General features: G+C 39.8%; 1 protein-coding gene across 39 annotated transcripts in view; it reads right to left on the bottom strand.

The window, feature by feature from the left end:
* PBRM1 (polybromo 1) overlaps positions 1–14,083 on the bottom strand; it is a 106,645-nt gene that overhangs the window by 9,755 nt on the left and 82,807 nt on the right. For 19 of the 39 annotated variants that reach the window (XM_043886104.1, XM_043886110.1, XM_043886101.1 and 16 more), the window contains 4 exons: positions 7,446–7,629; positions 6,194–6,404; positions 5,373–5,574; positions 1,837–2,001 (listed from right to left, as the gene is read on the bottom strand). In XM_043886104.1, the coding sequence (XP_043742039.1) occupies positions 1,837–2,001; positions 5,373–5,574; positions 6,194–6,404; positions 7,446–7,629 (762 nt within the window). Of the gene's footprint in view, positions 1–1,804; positions 2,002–5,372; positions 5,575–6,193; positions 6,405–7,445; positions 7,630–14,083 lie in introns of those variants that run through there. The other 20 variants (XM_043886115.1, XM_043886117.1, XM_043886123.1 and 17 more) reach the window with 2 other exon arrangements.

Raw genomic sequence — 14,083 nt, 5'->3', positions numbered from 1 at the left:
CACTATCAAACTGTCTTTTAACCATTACCACCAGATAGTTTTTAAGGATAAGTAGGTGGGAATTTAAGAATGTTAGGAGGCTTTGCTTTCAATTACAAAAGCCCATCTGAACGCAGCCTACACAGGCTGTGGTTGAAGAAATTATTAAGAACCGAAAGACATGACACTTGTCTTCATTAAACTGTACTTTGGCATTTATTATCCCAGTCACATGTGTTCAAATGAGCTTCAATGCTTGTAAGCAAAGCTGGTCTCAGACAGCAACAAGGCTAAGAATCAGGCACTATGCAACCTGTAAACCCATGAAAAAAATCACCCTCTTAGCTACAAAATTCCTGCTGTGGACCAAAGACTGGTTCCTGTAGAGAATGCTTGCCCTGCACTCCCATGGCCCAGAGGTCTGGGCACCATATACTTAATAATGGAGCAGGGGCTTTCTGGAAGGGGGCCTGCCCTCCTCACCCATCAGAGTTCTATGAAGTCATTCCCCAACAGGGAGCTAAAATGCTGCAGCTGCTGTTTTTTTAATGTTTTTAGCTGTTTGAATTCATTTTGTTAATGTGTCCCTGGGCTTTTTAGTCAAGGGCACAGTGCTAGAATATCACACATCAAATAGAACAAAAGAGAATGTCAATGAGGGAATTCTAACTTTCAAAGTCCCCATGTTCAAGGTCTGATTTCTAAAAACCTCTGGAACCCCATTAACCAAAATGGGCCATGGAATAGAGCAGGCGATTATGAGATTTGTTAGATCAACATCAGTTACACTGAGAGTACTGAAAGCCATGATTCAGATGTGCTTTGGCGAGTGCAACTGCTGAGTTCAGCGATAGTGCATCTGAGAACTTGCCATCACAAAAGGTAGGAGCAACAATGGAAAAGTTATCCTATGCTACTCTGCCTTAAAAAGCAAAAAAAAAAAAAAAAAAAAGCGAAAACAAAAACAGCATCCCAATGAGCTTGTCTTGAACAACACTATCTTGGACTCCCTGCAAAGAGGTCAGACTGCTCGCTTAAGAAGAAACACAGCTTGGATGAACCTCACCAGGCTTAGAGAGATCAAACAAGAGGGACCTGAGAAGTGGTCTGCAGGCTTCTCATTGGAGACATGTCAGACAAGAATATTCAATTCAAGAATGGCCAATTTTGCCATGGCTACCAGGACCAGAGACAACACACACAAGCAAACCACATTCATCATTTTCTTTTCTTTTTGGAAAAATATGTGACTGGGATACTAACAGAAAATGCAGTTTAATGTAATTAAATAGAAAAGCATTACAGAGTGGGCACAATGAATTGAATAAGGACTTTGTATTCTACTTAGCAGTCATGCACATTGGTGACCAAGAAAGGATTTATAATTCATTGTCAAAAATCCTTTTAAATGGTCAGTCTTCTAAAGGATGGCTGCAGCAGAACAAGGCAAACTGAATACTGGGATGAGACGGGAAAATCATCATCTCCTAAAGTCTAGTTCTGTGTTTCCTCTTGGGAGTCCCTCCAGAACAGAATCCGGGGTCTGTTTATATTGTCTGCTGTAGAACTCTATCCAGAGCAGTCTGGGGTGCAGAATATCGCCAGACCATGCCCACAGCCAGGGGAGAGCTGCTCTCTACCAATTCCCAGGGTTGGGCCCAGGGCCCATTTCTGGGGCAGAGGGGAGGCATTGCCCATAAGGGAAAGGCGATATAAGGACAACGTGGATGATTCAGACTCTGAATCTGCCGTGAGAAGAGCCTAGAGACTGTGGCCTACTCCTCGTTGGAGAAAAAAAAAAAAAATGAAGGAATTTCTTAAAGTGGAAAAAAAAATGGTCTTAGCTCCTGTTTTTACCTGCAACAGGTGTCAACTGCTGATTGAGCATCCCCATTGGTGTTGGTGGTGGCACCACCCCCATGAGAGCCCCCACAGGGGTGCCTGCTCGGGGAGAAGCACTCGGCTGCTGTTGCTGTGCTGCTCGCTCTCTCTCCTGCTGCTCAGCAACTTTAGCTGCCCGCTCTGCAAAGGCATTTCAGATTTTCAATTCTGTTTTTAACCCAGGAATTCAAAATACCATCCATTGCATTCAACAGGACTAGTTAAAAAAAAAAAACAAAAAAAAAAAAACACAGGCAACAGTTCTGTCTCAATGGAAGGAACAGTAGATGACTAGTCTCAACACAGGAGGAGTCGGGCCGATTTCACTCGGTAACCTAGCGTCCAGCTTTCCTATCCCATCTTGAGAACTGGTCTGCAAAGATTTCAAGAATGTTAAGACTGCAACACACATTCAGAAAGCACAGATTTTATTTAAAAACGTCACCAGCATAACCAACGTGGTTAATCTCACAAGGCACCCTGAAGACGAGAAGCGCTACCATTATTCTAGTATTAATAGCATTACAAATTTTTAAAAAATTTCAACATGAAGCAATTCCATGGCCCATTATAATGTTTGGCACAATTGTTACTTACTATATTTTCCTGATATGTTGCACCCAATTTTACTAAGATTTGAGGACTCTTGTCATTAGTGTCATGGGGTTTAGCAGCTGAAGAAAATTAACTCTGTAAGGGAAAAGTAGCTTACTGCCTCCTCCACAAGGTTTTAGGAAAATAAACACTAATCTGTACATTCTAATGAAGTGAAGAGGTCATGTTTAATAAACCCCAAAGGAAAAAAATGCATGATACTCCAGGCTATAGTCATCAGAAGCAGGAAATTATATGTATACACATATGAAGCAATGGACAATGTACGGACAGAACCAGGTTTCCTGAAGCTGAGTTCAACACTGACCATAAGTCATCCTAAATCAGCAGAAGTTTCAGAATTCATACTTATTTCATCCAAAATGTGAGAGGAGCATTAGCTTGTGTGCCAGTTCTGGGCTGTGGAACATCCTTGCTATATCCCTCACTCCTCGGAGCTACTCTTTCTGCATTTCCATGGCCAGCAGCCCCAACAATCACAAGTCCCAGTCTTTTCGGGAGCTGGCAAGGCTGGACACTGACTGTCGAACTCTAGAGATGTGCATTACCAAAGCTCCCACAATAAAGGTTGACTTTGCTTCACTGTTCATAAATAGGAAATCCTTTCCACTCTTCACATGGACAAATTGAGACTGGCAGACAGATGGACTTGTCCAAGAATACAGGCAGAACCAGCAGTAGCCCTGATTTCCTGGCATCAAACTCCAACTGCCACACGTTAACCCTCCAACATGGACTTCAAAAGGCTACCGCTGGCTGATATGAGGAGGGGGCAGACAGCTCACGGTCACATGGCTTTAAAGAGCATCGAGAAGCAACAGTTCCAGTCCTCCTTTGTGTAAGAACGTGAAAGTCAAGCAAGTCAAAGCTTCCTTGGCTGCGACAGTTACCTGCAGAGACCTGTCATCACTCACTACACTGTCCCCGTTTACAGATCCTCTGTACAGTGAGCGTGAGGGACAAAGGCCATTTTAACAACCCATTGCTTTGAACTAGCATTAAAAAAAAAGAAAAAAAAAGAAACACTGATGACCTAGACCCCCACATTAAGTTCTCATATTTTCATTACACAAATGACACAGTAAAATGGGAGAGCAAAAAAATGAAGTTGAAAAAAGAAAAGTTCAGGTCTAAGGATGGAATATTGGACCTGTTGGTTTTTTCTGAGAGGAGCCCAGTTAGGCTGTCTTAGAAAAGAGAATTATTAAATGAAGTCAGCCAAACCAAACTTTGGGTTTTGAACTGAGTGGGTCAGAACACCACAAGCTCAGACTTGGTGTCTTTGAGTCACATAACTCCTCTCGCTAGGTTCTCACCGAATTTCAGACTCCCCTTAGAATCTGGGAAAATTTCCCAGAAGTTGTCACTCTTTCTTCTCTTCAGTTTGGCTCCAGCATTTTTACTTTCACCTTATCTCCAGACACATTTCTCTGTTCACACTCTTGTTCACACAATTTCTTGTTTACACTCTTAAGTAACCAGCCATGCAATAATGGCTTCATTTTGTCCTGGACCAGGCTTTATAGCCATGTGAGCTTCATTTCAAACACTCCTCCAACTGAGTGATATATCTGGGTCTTAACGTCCACTAATGCTTAGAAATAACAATGCTCTCCAAGGTTGTAGGTTCTTATAGAACTGAGTATGATTTCTCAAAGAATGTTCCATGAAATATTAGTTCCTCAGGATATTAGCAGATAATACACGAATACCTGATCAAGTTTCAGAAAATGCCAGGTGGAAAAAAAATAGGTCTTAACTGCAGGTTTAAAGACTTTACTATGGCAATATGCACACTAAGTTTCCAAGAGAGAAAGTATTTGGAGCGCTTCTCAAACTGCTTTTGCCACAAATGTTTTCTGGCTGAACATCTTGTAGGATTAGTGTTCTACAGATCCTTGGGGAAGCCTGTCAGATAATTTTAAAAATCAACTATATAAAAAGTGAAAGGAGTAAACTTTTATTTTTAAAAAGGAGTTTCTCTGGAAACTCCATAAAGTTTAATAAAGGAGGCAGCCTTGATAATTTATTTATGCTTGCTGGAAAATAATGGGTTTGGACCCCATCAAGAAGGGTAATGGTGATCATTGTGGTCAATTGAGAGAGGGCTTTAAACTGTCAACATGAAGCACTGTATAGAATTCCAAATGAAAAAAATACAGCTCTGAGGGCAACAGTCCTGCCTAACCTAATGTTTACTACTCATTTCCTGATTAAAGTCATGCCTAATATTAAAAAACAAAAAAACAAAGATCTCTATCAAGTATCTGTCCCTAATGGTTATGAACAGCCAAATCCTTGAATGATAGCTCACAGCCCCAAATAATTTGATTATAGAGTAAAAGGAAAATGAAGGTAGTTGAGCTTTATCAAAGAGAACCCAAGTACCTTAAAAGTAGTTATGAATGCAGCACAGGCCAGGAAAGGCATAGAAAACCAGCCACTTCAGCCAAGCCTCAGCCTGGAGTTTATATGGCTTGTCAAGAGCCATAATAGAAGATCACTGATTTTAAAAGCCCCGTTTCAGATGAATTTTAACTAAAACTGTATCTAACATCCTTGTACGATCATTCCCCAGCTCAACACACGTGTGCTTATAGGATTTAATGAAAGAAAAAAAATCATGCAATTTTTTTAACAGCTAAATATTTGCAAAATTTTTGGGAAAAAAAAACACCACCACACTGAGATCAGAGGCCAAGTCAGAGGCAGCACTTGCTCAGCTGGGACAAGGCTGACACTTAAACCGCTGGACGGGAGCCATTTGAGACAGTCCCCAACACAAAGTTCATGTGCAAGTGGTAAGAACCAGAGATTCAACCTGTCTAAGCTCGTGCACTGCTGAAAACACCCCCTCACTTACAAAGCTTAGACAGTTGTGCCTATGCTCTATTTACCTTCATATTCTGCTTTCTTGGCTGTCTCAAGGTTTCTCCATTCTGTCCCCACCAGTCGGCTGAGCTCCCCAAAAGAGTAGTCTGGGTGCTGGGCCTTAATCACAGCTCTCATCTCACTGCTGAACAGGATGTAGCCACTCATGTTGATCTTCCGTTTGGAGCCTTCCTTCTTTGCACTGCCTTTGGCAGATTTGGGCGTAGACTGTAAGACAGAAAGCTCTTATAATGCATCAGAACACTGCATCTCGTCAATTACTAAAGGTTTTTGTAAGCCAAAAACGTCCAATTCAACAGCTACTGTTCTACAGACATCTTCTGTTTATAGTTGACCATTTTCTTATTCAAAACACAGCTATTCCTGGCCTCTGGCCATACAAGAAAAATGGAAGTTCCACTGAATTCCATGACTGCAATCTATAATGGTGACCTCACAATCAAGGCTTGAGAAAATTCTAAATGGTAAGAAAATACCTATAGGGATCACCTTAACCAAAAGATGGGGTCCTAAAGAAAGAGATTAAAAAGGTACGAGCAATAAAAGCTAGAGTAAGAGGATGATGCAATTCTCGTTTTTTTTCAATGCAAGACAAGGAGAGCTTCCTAACTAAACCTGCCACTAAAGCCAGCTATCTATGAAACTTTTTTATAAAGATATTACATTTTAAATTATTAGTGGCATCAAGAAAGGAAAAAATAAAATCTGTTCCTTCTTGAAGAATTCTAGATTGAAGCTCCCATAACGGAGGGGCTGGATGTCTCCTTCCTTTTTACTGCAAACCAGAGCTAGGAATAAGACAAGTAACAGGAACCGCCACCTTCACCTGTGGGGGTGTGTAGGGCATGAGATCCAGCTCACTGGCCAGAGGAGTCTGAAGTTGAGGTAGAGAAGGAGGCTCAATGACCTCACTATCCTCTTCTCCCATCTCTTCAATATCATCATCTCCACCTTCTAACTCAGCAAATTTAGCTTCTAGCAACTGGATCTTCTTTTCCAATAAAGGTGAGGGCTCCTTCTGAGGAACAATTGGTTTTCTAGAAGAAGGGACATAAAAATAAATAAATAAAATGAAATCACCTGACATCAATCCAGGATGGATTGGAAAGCAATGCTCTGCCTTAATACCTAGAACCAACTTTCTGTAATCTGCCATGTCCACTCTTAAGTCTGCAAGGGAAATAATTAAAATATACATTTATAAAGTCACATCTACTTACAGATGCTTGCTTTTTTTAAAAAAAATTATTTATTTGGTTGCATCAGGTCTTAGCTGAGGCATGCGGGATCTTTAGTGCAGTGTGCGAGCTTAGTCACCCTGTGGCATGTGGGAATCTTAGTTTCCTGACCAGCAATCGAACCTGCATCCAGTTCGATTTTTCAGACCAGCACTGAAAAAGTGAAAGTGAAAGTGAAGTCGCTCAGTCGTGTCCAACTCTGTGCGACCCCATGAACTGTGTAGCCCACCAGGCGCCTCCATCCATGGAATTTTTCAGGCAAGAATACTGGAGTGGGTTGCCATTTCCTTCTCCAGGGGATCTTCCTGACCCAGGAATTGAACCCGGGTCTGCCACATTGCGGGCAGACAGTTTACCATCTGAGCCACCAGGGAAGCCTGATGCACTGGAAGGTAGATTCTTAAGCACTGGACCACCAGGGAAGTTCTCAGATGTGTGTTTTTAAGGGATTCTGCTGAATACCCAACAAAAGCACTGGATCCAAAGCTGAGATTTAGTTGCCTATAAATACTAAGAAGAACTTTTGCAGTTTACAGAACTACACAATCTCTTAATAGACAGATTATGTACCAGAACCAAAGATTTTTGCCTCCATATCACAATTACTGAAGTCTAAACGAAGAGGACTGTTCCAGCAGTCACCACATCTCAGCAGATTATGAGGATTTTCCTTTAATATTTAATTAAATTAATATCTTCTATTTGAAATGTCTATTGCTCTAGTTTAAGACCTAATAAAAAACAATAAAAACCCACCCTGGACTATGCAATTTTGATATGAGTTTTACTGATATCAAAGGAGCTGAACTGCTCTTTCTTCCTTAGTTTTTTCAACTTTACCTGAAGTAATAAATTTCATCATCTACCACTTTAGCAGAGAGTGAAAACCTCTTCAGTCCCTTAAATTTCTTCATCTGCTTGTCACTCTCGTTGTATCGGCTCTCACAAAGCAGAATGTCATTTTCTGGAATTTCAGTTGGCCTACAGGAGAGGAAGTCCTTGAATGACAACACAGCACATTTTCCTGAAAGAGAAAAATTTTGGAGAGAAAGGAGTTACTGTGGTCATAGATAACAATTATTTTAAACTTTTAAATTAATATATTCACATGATTAAAATTAGAATATTGAAAGGGTATAAGCAGATGTAAGGATAGATATGTAGATCAACAGACTAGAATTAAAAGTCTAGAAATAAATCCATTTAACTGAGTTTTTACAGGTAACTGATTTTTGACAAGGGTGTCAAGACAATTCAATTGGAGAAAGAACAGACTCTTTAACAGGCAGTGCTGGAACAATTGGATTACCACATGCAAACGAAGGGAGCTAGAAGCCTACTATATACCATATACACAAATTAATTCAAAATGGATCAGAGACCTTAATGTAAGAGACACAACTATAAAACTCTTAGAAGAAAAACATAAGTATAAACCTTTGTGACCCTCTATTAGGCAATGGTTTCATAAATGTGACATCAAAATCACAAGCAACTAAAGAAAATAAAGATAAATCAGACTTCATCAAAATGAAAAACTTCTGGGCTTCAAAGGACACAAAGTGAAAAAAGAGCACATAGAACAGTGGAAAATATTTGCAAATTATATCTCTAGTGAGAGTCTAATATCCAGAATATATAAGAACTCCGACAAATCAGCAATAACAAAATAAATAACTCAAAAAACAGGCAAATGATCTGAACAGACATTTCTCCAAAGAAGATATACAAATACCCAATAAGCTCATGAATAGATGCTCACATCATTAATCATTTAGAAAATACAAATAAAAATTGAAATACCACTTCACATTCATTACAATGGCTATTATGAAGGGAAAAAAGCCAAATGAAACTTCCGGAAAATACCAAGTGCTGGTAAGGATGTGGAGAAGCTGGAACCACCATATGTCACGCTGCTAATGTGAAGTGGTGCAGCTGGATGTGGAAGCTGGACTGTAAAGAAAGCTGAGCGCCGAAGAATTGATGCTTTTGAACTGTAGCGTTGGAGAAGACTCCTGAGAGTCCCTTGGACTGCAAGGAGATCCAACCAGTCCATCCTAAAGGAGATCAGTCCTGGGTGTTGATTGGAAGGACTGATGCTAAAGCTGAAACTCCAATACTCTGGCCACCTGATGCGAAGAGCTGACTCACTTGAAAAGACCCTGATGCTGGGAAAGACTGAAGGTGGGAGGAGAAAGGGACAACAGAGGATGAGATGGTTGGATGGCACCACCGACTCAATGGACATGGGTCTGCGTGGACTCCAGGAGTTGCTGATGGACAGGGAGGCCTGGCATGCTGCAGTACATGGGGTCACAAAGAGTCAGACACGACTCAGGAACTGAACTGAACTGAACTGAAAGTGGATCCAGAAATTCTACTTCTAGGTAAATATACAAAAGAATCGAAAGCAGTGACTCGGATACACATATACCAATGTTCACAATAGCATCACTCACAATTGGCCAAAATATAGAAATTACCCAAATGTCCATCAACAGATGAATGAATAAACAAAATGTTACACATACATACAGTGAAATACTATTCAGCCTCAAAAAGGAATAAAATTTAGATACATGCTACACCATGGATGAATTTTGAGAATTTTTTATTTATGCTAAGTAAAATAAGTCAGACTCAGGAAAAATTTTGCATGATTCCACTTACATAAGGTACCCAGAAGAGGCAAAATTCATAAAGACAGTAAAATAGTGCTTATCAAGGGCTGGAAGAGATGGAAATTAGTAGTTACTGCTTAATGGGTACAGAGTTTCTATTTGGGATGATGAAAAGTTCTAGAAATGGATAGTACTGATGGTTGTACAATACTGTCAGTGGGTGTGCTGCAGCCCACAGGGTCACAAAGAGTCAGACATGACTGAGCAACTAAACAACAACAATTTATTTGGCTGCATCGGGTCTTAGTTGTGGGATTTACAAATGGTTAGTTGTGGGACTTAAAATGGTTAGCATATCACTCATATTGTTTTACACCTAAATTTTGGTGCAAAATAATATATTTTAAGGATCACTGCTGGTATTAATATATTTATTCAACTAGTTCCCTACTGGTGGATGTTCAGTTTCTTTTCCAAATTTTTGCTCTCTCACTGAAGCAAGACTAAGTTGACATACTTTAAGACATACATCAATTTGCACATGAATGAGTACATCTGAGGAATAAACGTCTAGAAGTACAAAAGCTGGATCAAAGGGTACATATACTTTGATTTTTATAGGTATTATCAAATTTACCTTTTACAGAGGTGATGGTAATTCATAAACCCACCACAAAGTGGGCAAATGCCACTTCCCTATATTCTTGTCAACTAGTAAACCTATGAATCTTTGACAATTTGTTAATTTTTTTTTAAGAAAGTAGCATCTGGGTAATTTTAACTTACATTTCTCTACTGGCTTTGGTTGTGCATATTTTAAGAACCACTGATAAACTTCTCTCTGTTCTCTATTAATCTTTGCCTGTTTTCCTACTGGATGTTGATCTTTTTTCCTAATTATTTAATAGGAGTTCTTCATATATGACTTCCCTAGTGGTTCAGACGGTAAAGCGTCTGCCTACAATCAAGATTGCCGGGAGAAATATCAATAACCTCAGATATGCAGATGACACCACCCTTATGGCAGAAAGTGAAGAGGAACTAAAAAGCCTCTTGATGAAAGTGAAAGAGGAGAGTGAAAAAGTTGGCTTAAAGCTCAACATTCAGAAAACTAAAATCATGGCATCTGGTCCCATCACTTCATGGGAAATAGATGGGAAAACAGTGGAAACAGTGTCAGACTTTATTTTTTTGGGCTCCAAAATCATTGCGGATGGTGACTGCAGCCATGAAATTAAAAGACCCTTACTTCTTGGAAGGAAAGTTATGACCAACCTAGATAGCATATTAAAAAGCAGAGACACTACTTTGCCAACAAAGGTTCGTCTGTCAAGGCTATGGTTTTTCCAGTGGTCATGTATGGATGTGAGAGTTGGACGGTGAAGAAAGCTGAGCGCCAAAAAATTGATGCTTCTGAACTGTGATGTTGGAGAAGACTCCTGAGAGTCCCTTGGACTGCAAGGAGATCCAACCAGTCCATCCTAAAGGAGATCAGTCCTGGGTGTTGATTGGAAGGACTGACGCTGAAGCTGAAACTCCAATACTGTGGCCACCTCATGCGAAGAGTTGACTCACTGGAAAAGACCCTGATGCTGGGAGGGATTGGGGGCAGGAGGAGAAAGGGACGACAGAGGATGAGATGGCTGGATGGCATCACCGACTCGATAGATATGAGTTTTAGTAAACTCCGGGAGTTGGTGATGGACAGGGAGGCCTGGCATATTGCAGTTCATGGGGTCACAAAGAGTTGAACACGACTGAGTGACTGAACTGAACTGAGCAATGCGGGAGACCCAGGTTCAATTCCTGGGTCGGGAAAATCTCCTGGAGAAGGAAATGGCAACCCACTCCAGTATTTTTGCCTGGAAAATCCCATGGACGGTGGAACCTGGTAGGCTACAGTCCATGGGGTCACAAAGAGTCGGACACGACTGAGCAACTTCAGTTTCACTTCATATACGAATGAAATTTGATCTTTTTCTATGATTTACACTGCAAGTACTTTCCCAAAGTTGTCACCTGTCTCTGCTTCTGCCAAACATTTTAAACTTTTATATAGTTGAATTTATCAATCTTTCTTATTTGGTTTCTGGGTTTTACATTAAGGATTATAAAAATTCGTTCCCCATCACTTTCCTTTGGTATCTTTACTACTTCTTTGTTCATTTAAGCCTATATTTTATCTGGGAATTTATTTTGAAGCTGATGTGAGAGCTAGATACAATTTTACTTTTTCCAAACTGCTACCTAACTTCCAAGTAGCAGAGAAGTAGCTATGGTGCTTTTGTTGAAAACATAGCTGCCACGAGCTGGGGCTGGCAAAGGATATCAGTTGGGGCAAACAGTAGACATGCTGAAAAGCTTGGGAGAAAGAACTGGGAAGTGAGATGTTTTGAGGAATAAGAGTTTTGAGAAGCTTCCACATATTCCTGGAAATCTAGAAAGCCATGCACATGCTATGGGCAAGGTGCATGTTCAGCAAAGACCTGAGAAGGCCCCAGGTTCTCACCTTCAGCTGACTGTCAAAGCCTGCACAAGCAGGCAGTAAATACAAAGGCAGAGTTGTGAACTTTTTGGGCTGAGTGCTGAATGTGTGCTCCAGCAAAGATGCACTAGGCAGTTGCAAAGGCTGGGAATTTGGGGTGGGTTTTGTTTTTTTTTTGGATCCAAGCACTTAAGAAATTCTCTGTTAAATCACTAGCTGACCACTAAGCTGGCAGAACAGAGACTTAAGTGACAGCACACAACAAGAATACAGTCTTTAAAGTAGCTTTGAAAAGTCACTAAACAAGCAATAACAACTCACAATAAGCAGTGACAACAAAACTTAAGGAGACGGGTAGAATCTGATTTCCAGAGTTATGTTATATTGATAATATTTAAAATACCCAGCTTTCAACAAAAACTATGAGGCATGCATGAGACAAGTAAGTAGGGCCCATTCACAGGGAACAGAAACTGTCCCTGAGGAAGTTTAGACACTGAACTTACTACACAAATAATTTAAATTAAAAAAAAAAAAATACACCTGTCTTAAATACACCTGAAGAGCTAAAGGAAATGATGGACAAGGAACTAAAAGAAACCAGAATGATGTCTCACCAAATAGAGAATCAATAAAGAGACAGAAGTTGTAAGCATGAAATAGAAATTCTGAAGCTGAAAAGTACAATAACTGAAATGAAAAATTTATCAGAAGGGTTCAACAAACACACAGAAGAATCAATGAACTTGAAGACAGGAAAATTAAAATGAAAAGTCTGAGAAAGAAAGAAAAAAAGAATACAGAAACATGAAGAGCATCTCAGAGATCCAAGGCACACCATTAAGCATGACCCACATAGGCATAACAGGAGTCCTGGATGGCGAAGAAAAAGAAAAGGGCAGGAAAAAATATCTGAAGACACAGTGGCCCAAAATTTCCCAAATGTGATGAAAGACATGAAAGAAAAAACTGCCAGTGGAGAATTCTATATCCATCAAAAATATCCTTCAAAAATGGAAGACTTAAGACATTTCCAGATAGACAAAAGGTAAGAAAAGATTGTTGCGAGCAGACCTGTCCGACAAGAAATGGTAAAGGGAGTCCTGTAGGCGGAAATGAAAAGGCATTAGATAATAACTTGTAGCCATATAAAGGAATAAAAAACATCAGTAAAGGTAACTACATAGGTAAATATAAAAGGCAATATCTTTTTGGTTTGCAAATTCTCTCTTTTTCAACCTATATGAGTTTAAAGACAAATGCATAAAGCAATAATTATAAATCTATGATAACGGGGCACACGAAGTATAAAGAGTTAATTTCTGACAACAACACAAAGGAGAGGGATGGAGCTATAGAGGAACAGAGGTTTTTGTATAGTGTACAAAATCAGATTTTCATTTAGTTTAAGATGTAATCCCCAGGGTCATCACTAGTAAAATAACCAAAAAACAATCAATGATATAGTTGTCCTAACCAAAGAAGACCTCAGTCTCCCCTTTAGGTTCCCTTTGTCTCCTCACTAGAAGTCAAGCTCCAGAGCACAAGTTAAAAGGAAGACCTTCTCTGATGCAGAAACTCAAGAAGGATTTAATAACTTCACTAGCTTTTGTTGTCTCTCCCCAGAGTGGAAGAGAAAATATGATGAATTATTGGCCATTCAGACATGATTACCATATTCAATTCTGAAAAAAATTAAAAGCACCAAAGAACAATATAGATAAACATTAAAGCAACCAAACAAAGTCTAAGGGTAAAATACTTTTTAGGGACTTCCCTAGTGGTCCAGCGGTTAGGACTCTGTGCTTCCACTGCAGGGGACCCAGATTCAATCCTTGGTCAGTGAACACATGCTGCAACTAAATATCCCGTATGCCACAACAAAGACAGCAGATCCTGCACACCAAAACTAAGACCCAAAGCAGCCAAATATATAAATAAAATATTTTTTTAATTTGCAAATTTCCTTTTGATGATAAGCATGGTGGCTTCTTCAACTTTACAACCATAGGTAATCAATATAAAGATGTGACTAGTAACCTTTGGGAAAACCACTCAAAAAGATGTAGACAGCAGCTAGTGTAAAAAGTTATCAAGTTAATCTGGGGCCAGAAGAAACCCAAGACCTGAAAACGGTGACAGTATATGAGTCATGTAACTATATCTCAGAAGCAGAATGGCACTTTGCACACTCAGGAGGAAGACTCAACAGAAGCCAAAGCAAGAGACCTTCATGTTTCTGGAATTGGAACAGTAACACTGCTAGGGTTAATCCAACAGAGACATTATGTCTTTTAATTGCTCTCCTTGCTTCCTACCTTATTCTTACAACACTTCCCCATACTGCAGCCGCAGTGATTCCTGTAAAA

This window comes from Cervus elaphus, chromosome 24 (genome assembly GCF_910594005.1).
Source record: "Cervus elaphus chromosome 24, mCerEla1.1, whole genome shotgun sequence".
In the NCBI taxonomy this organism is placed as follows: Eukaryota; Metazoa; Chordata; class Mammalia; order Artiodactyla; family Cervidae; genus Cervus; species Cervus elaphus.
This window is presented reverse-complemented; position numbering and strand designations above follow the sequence as displayed.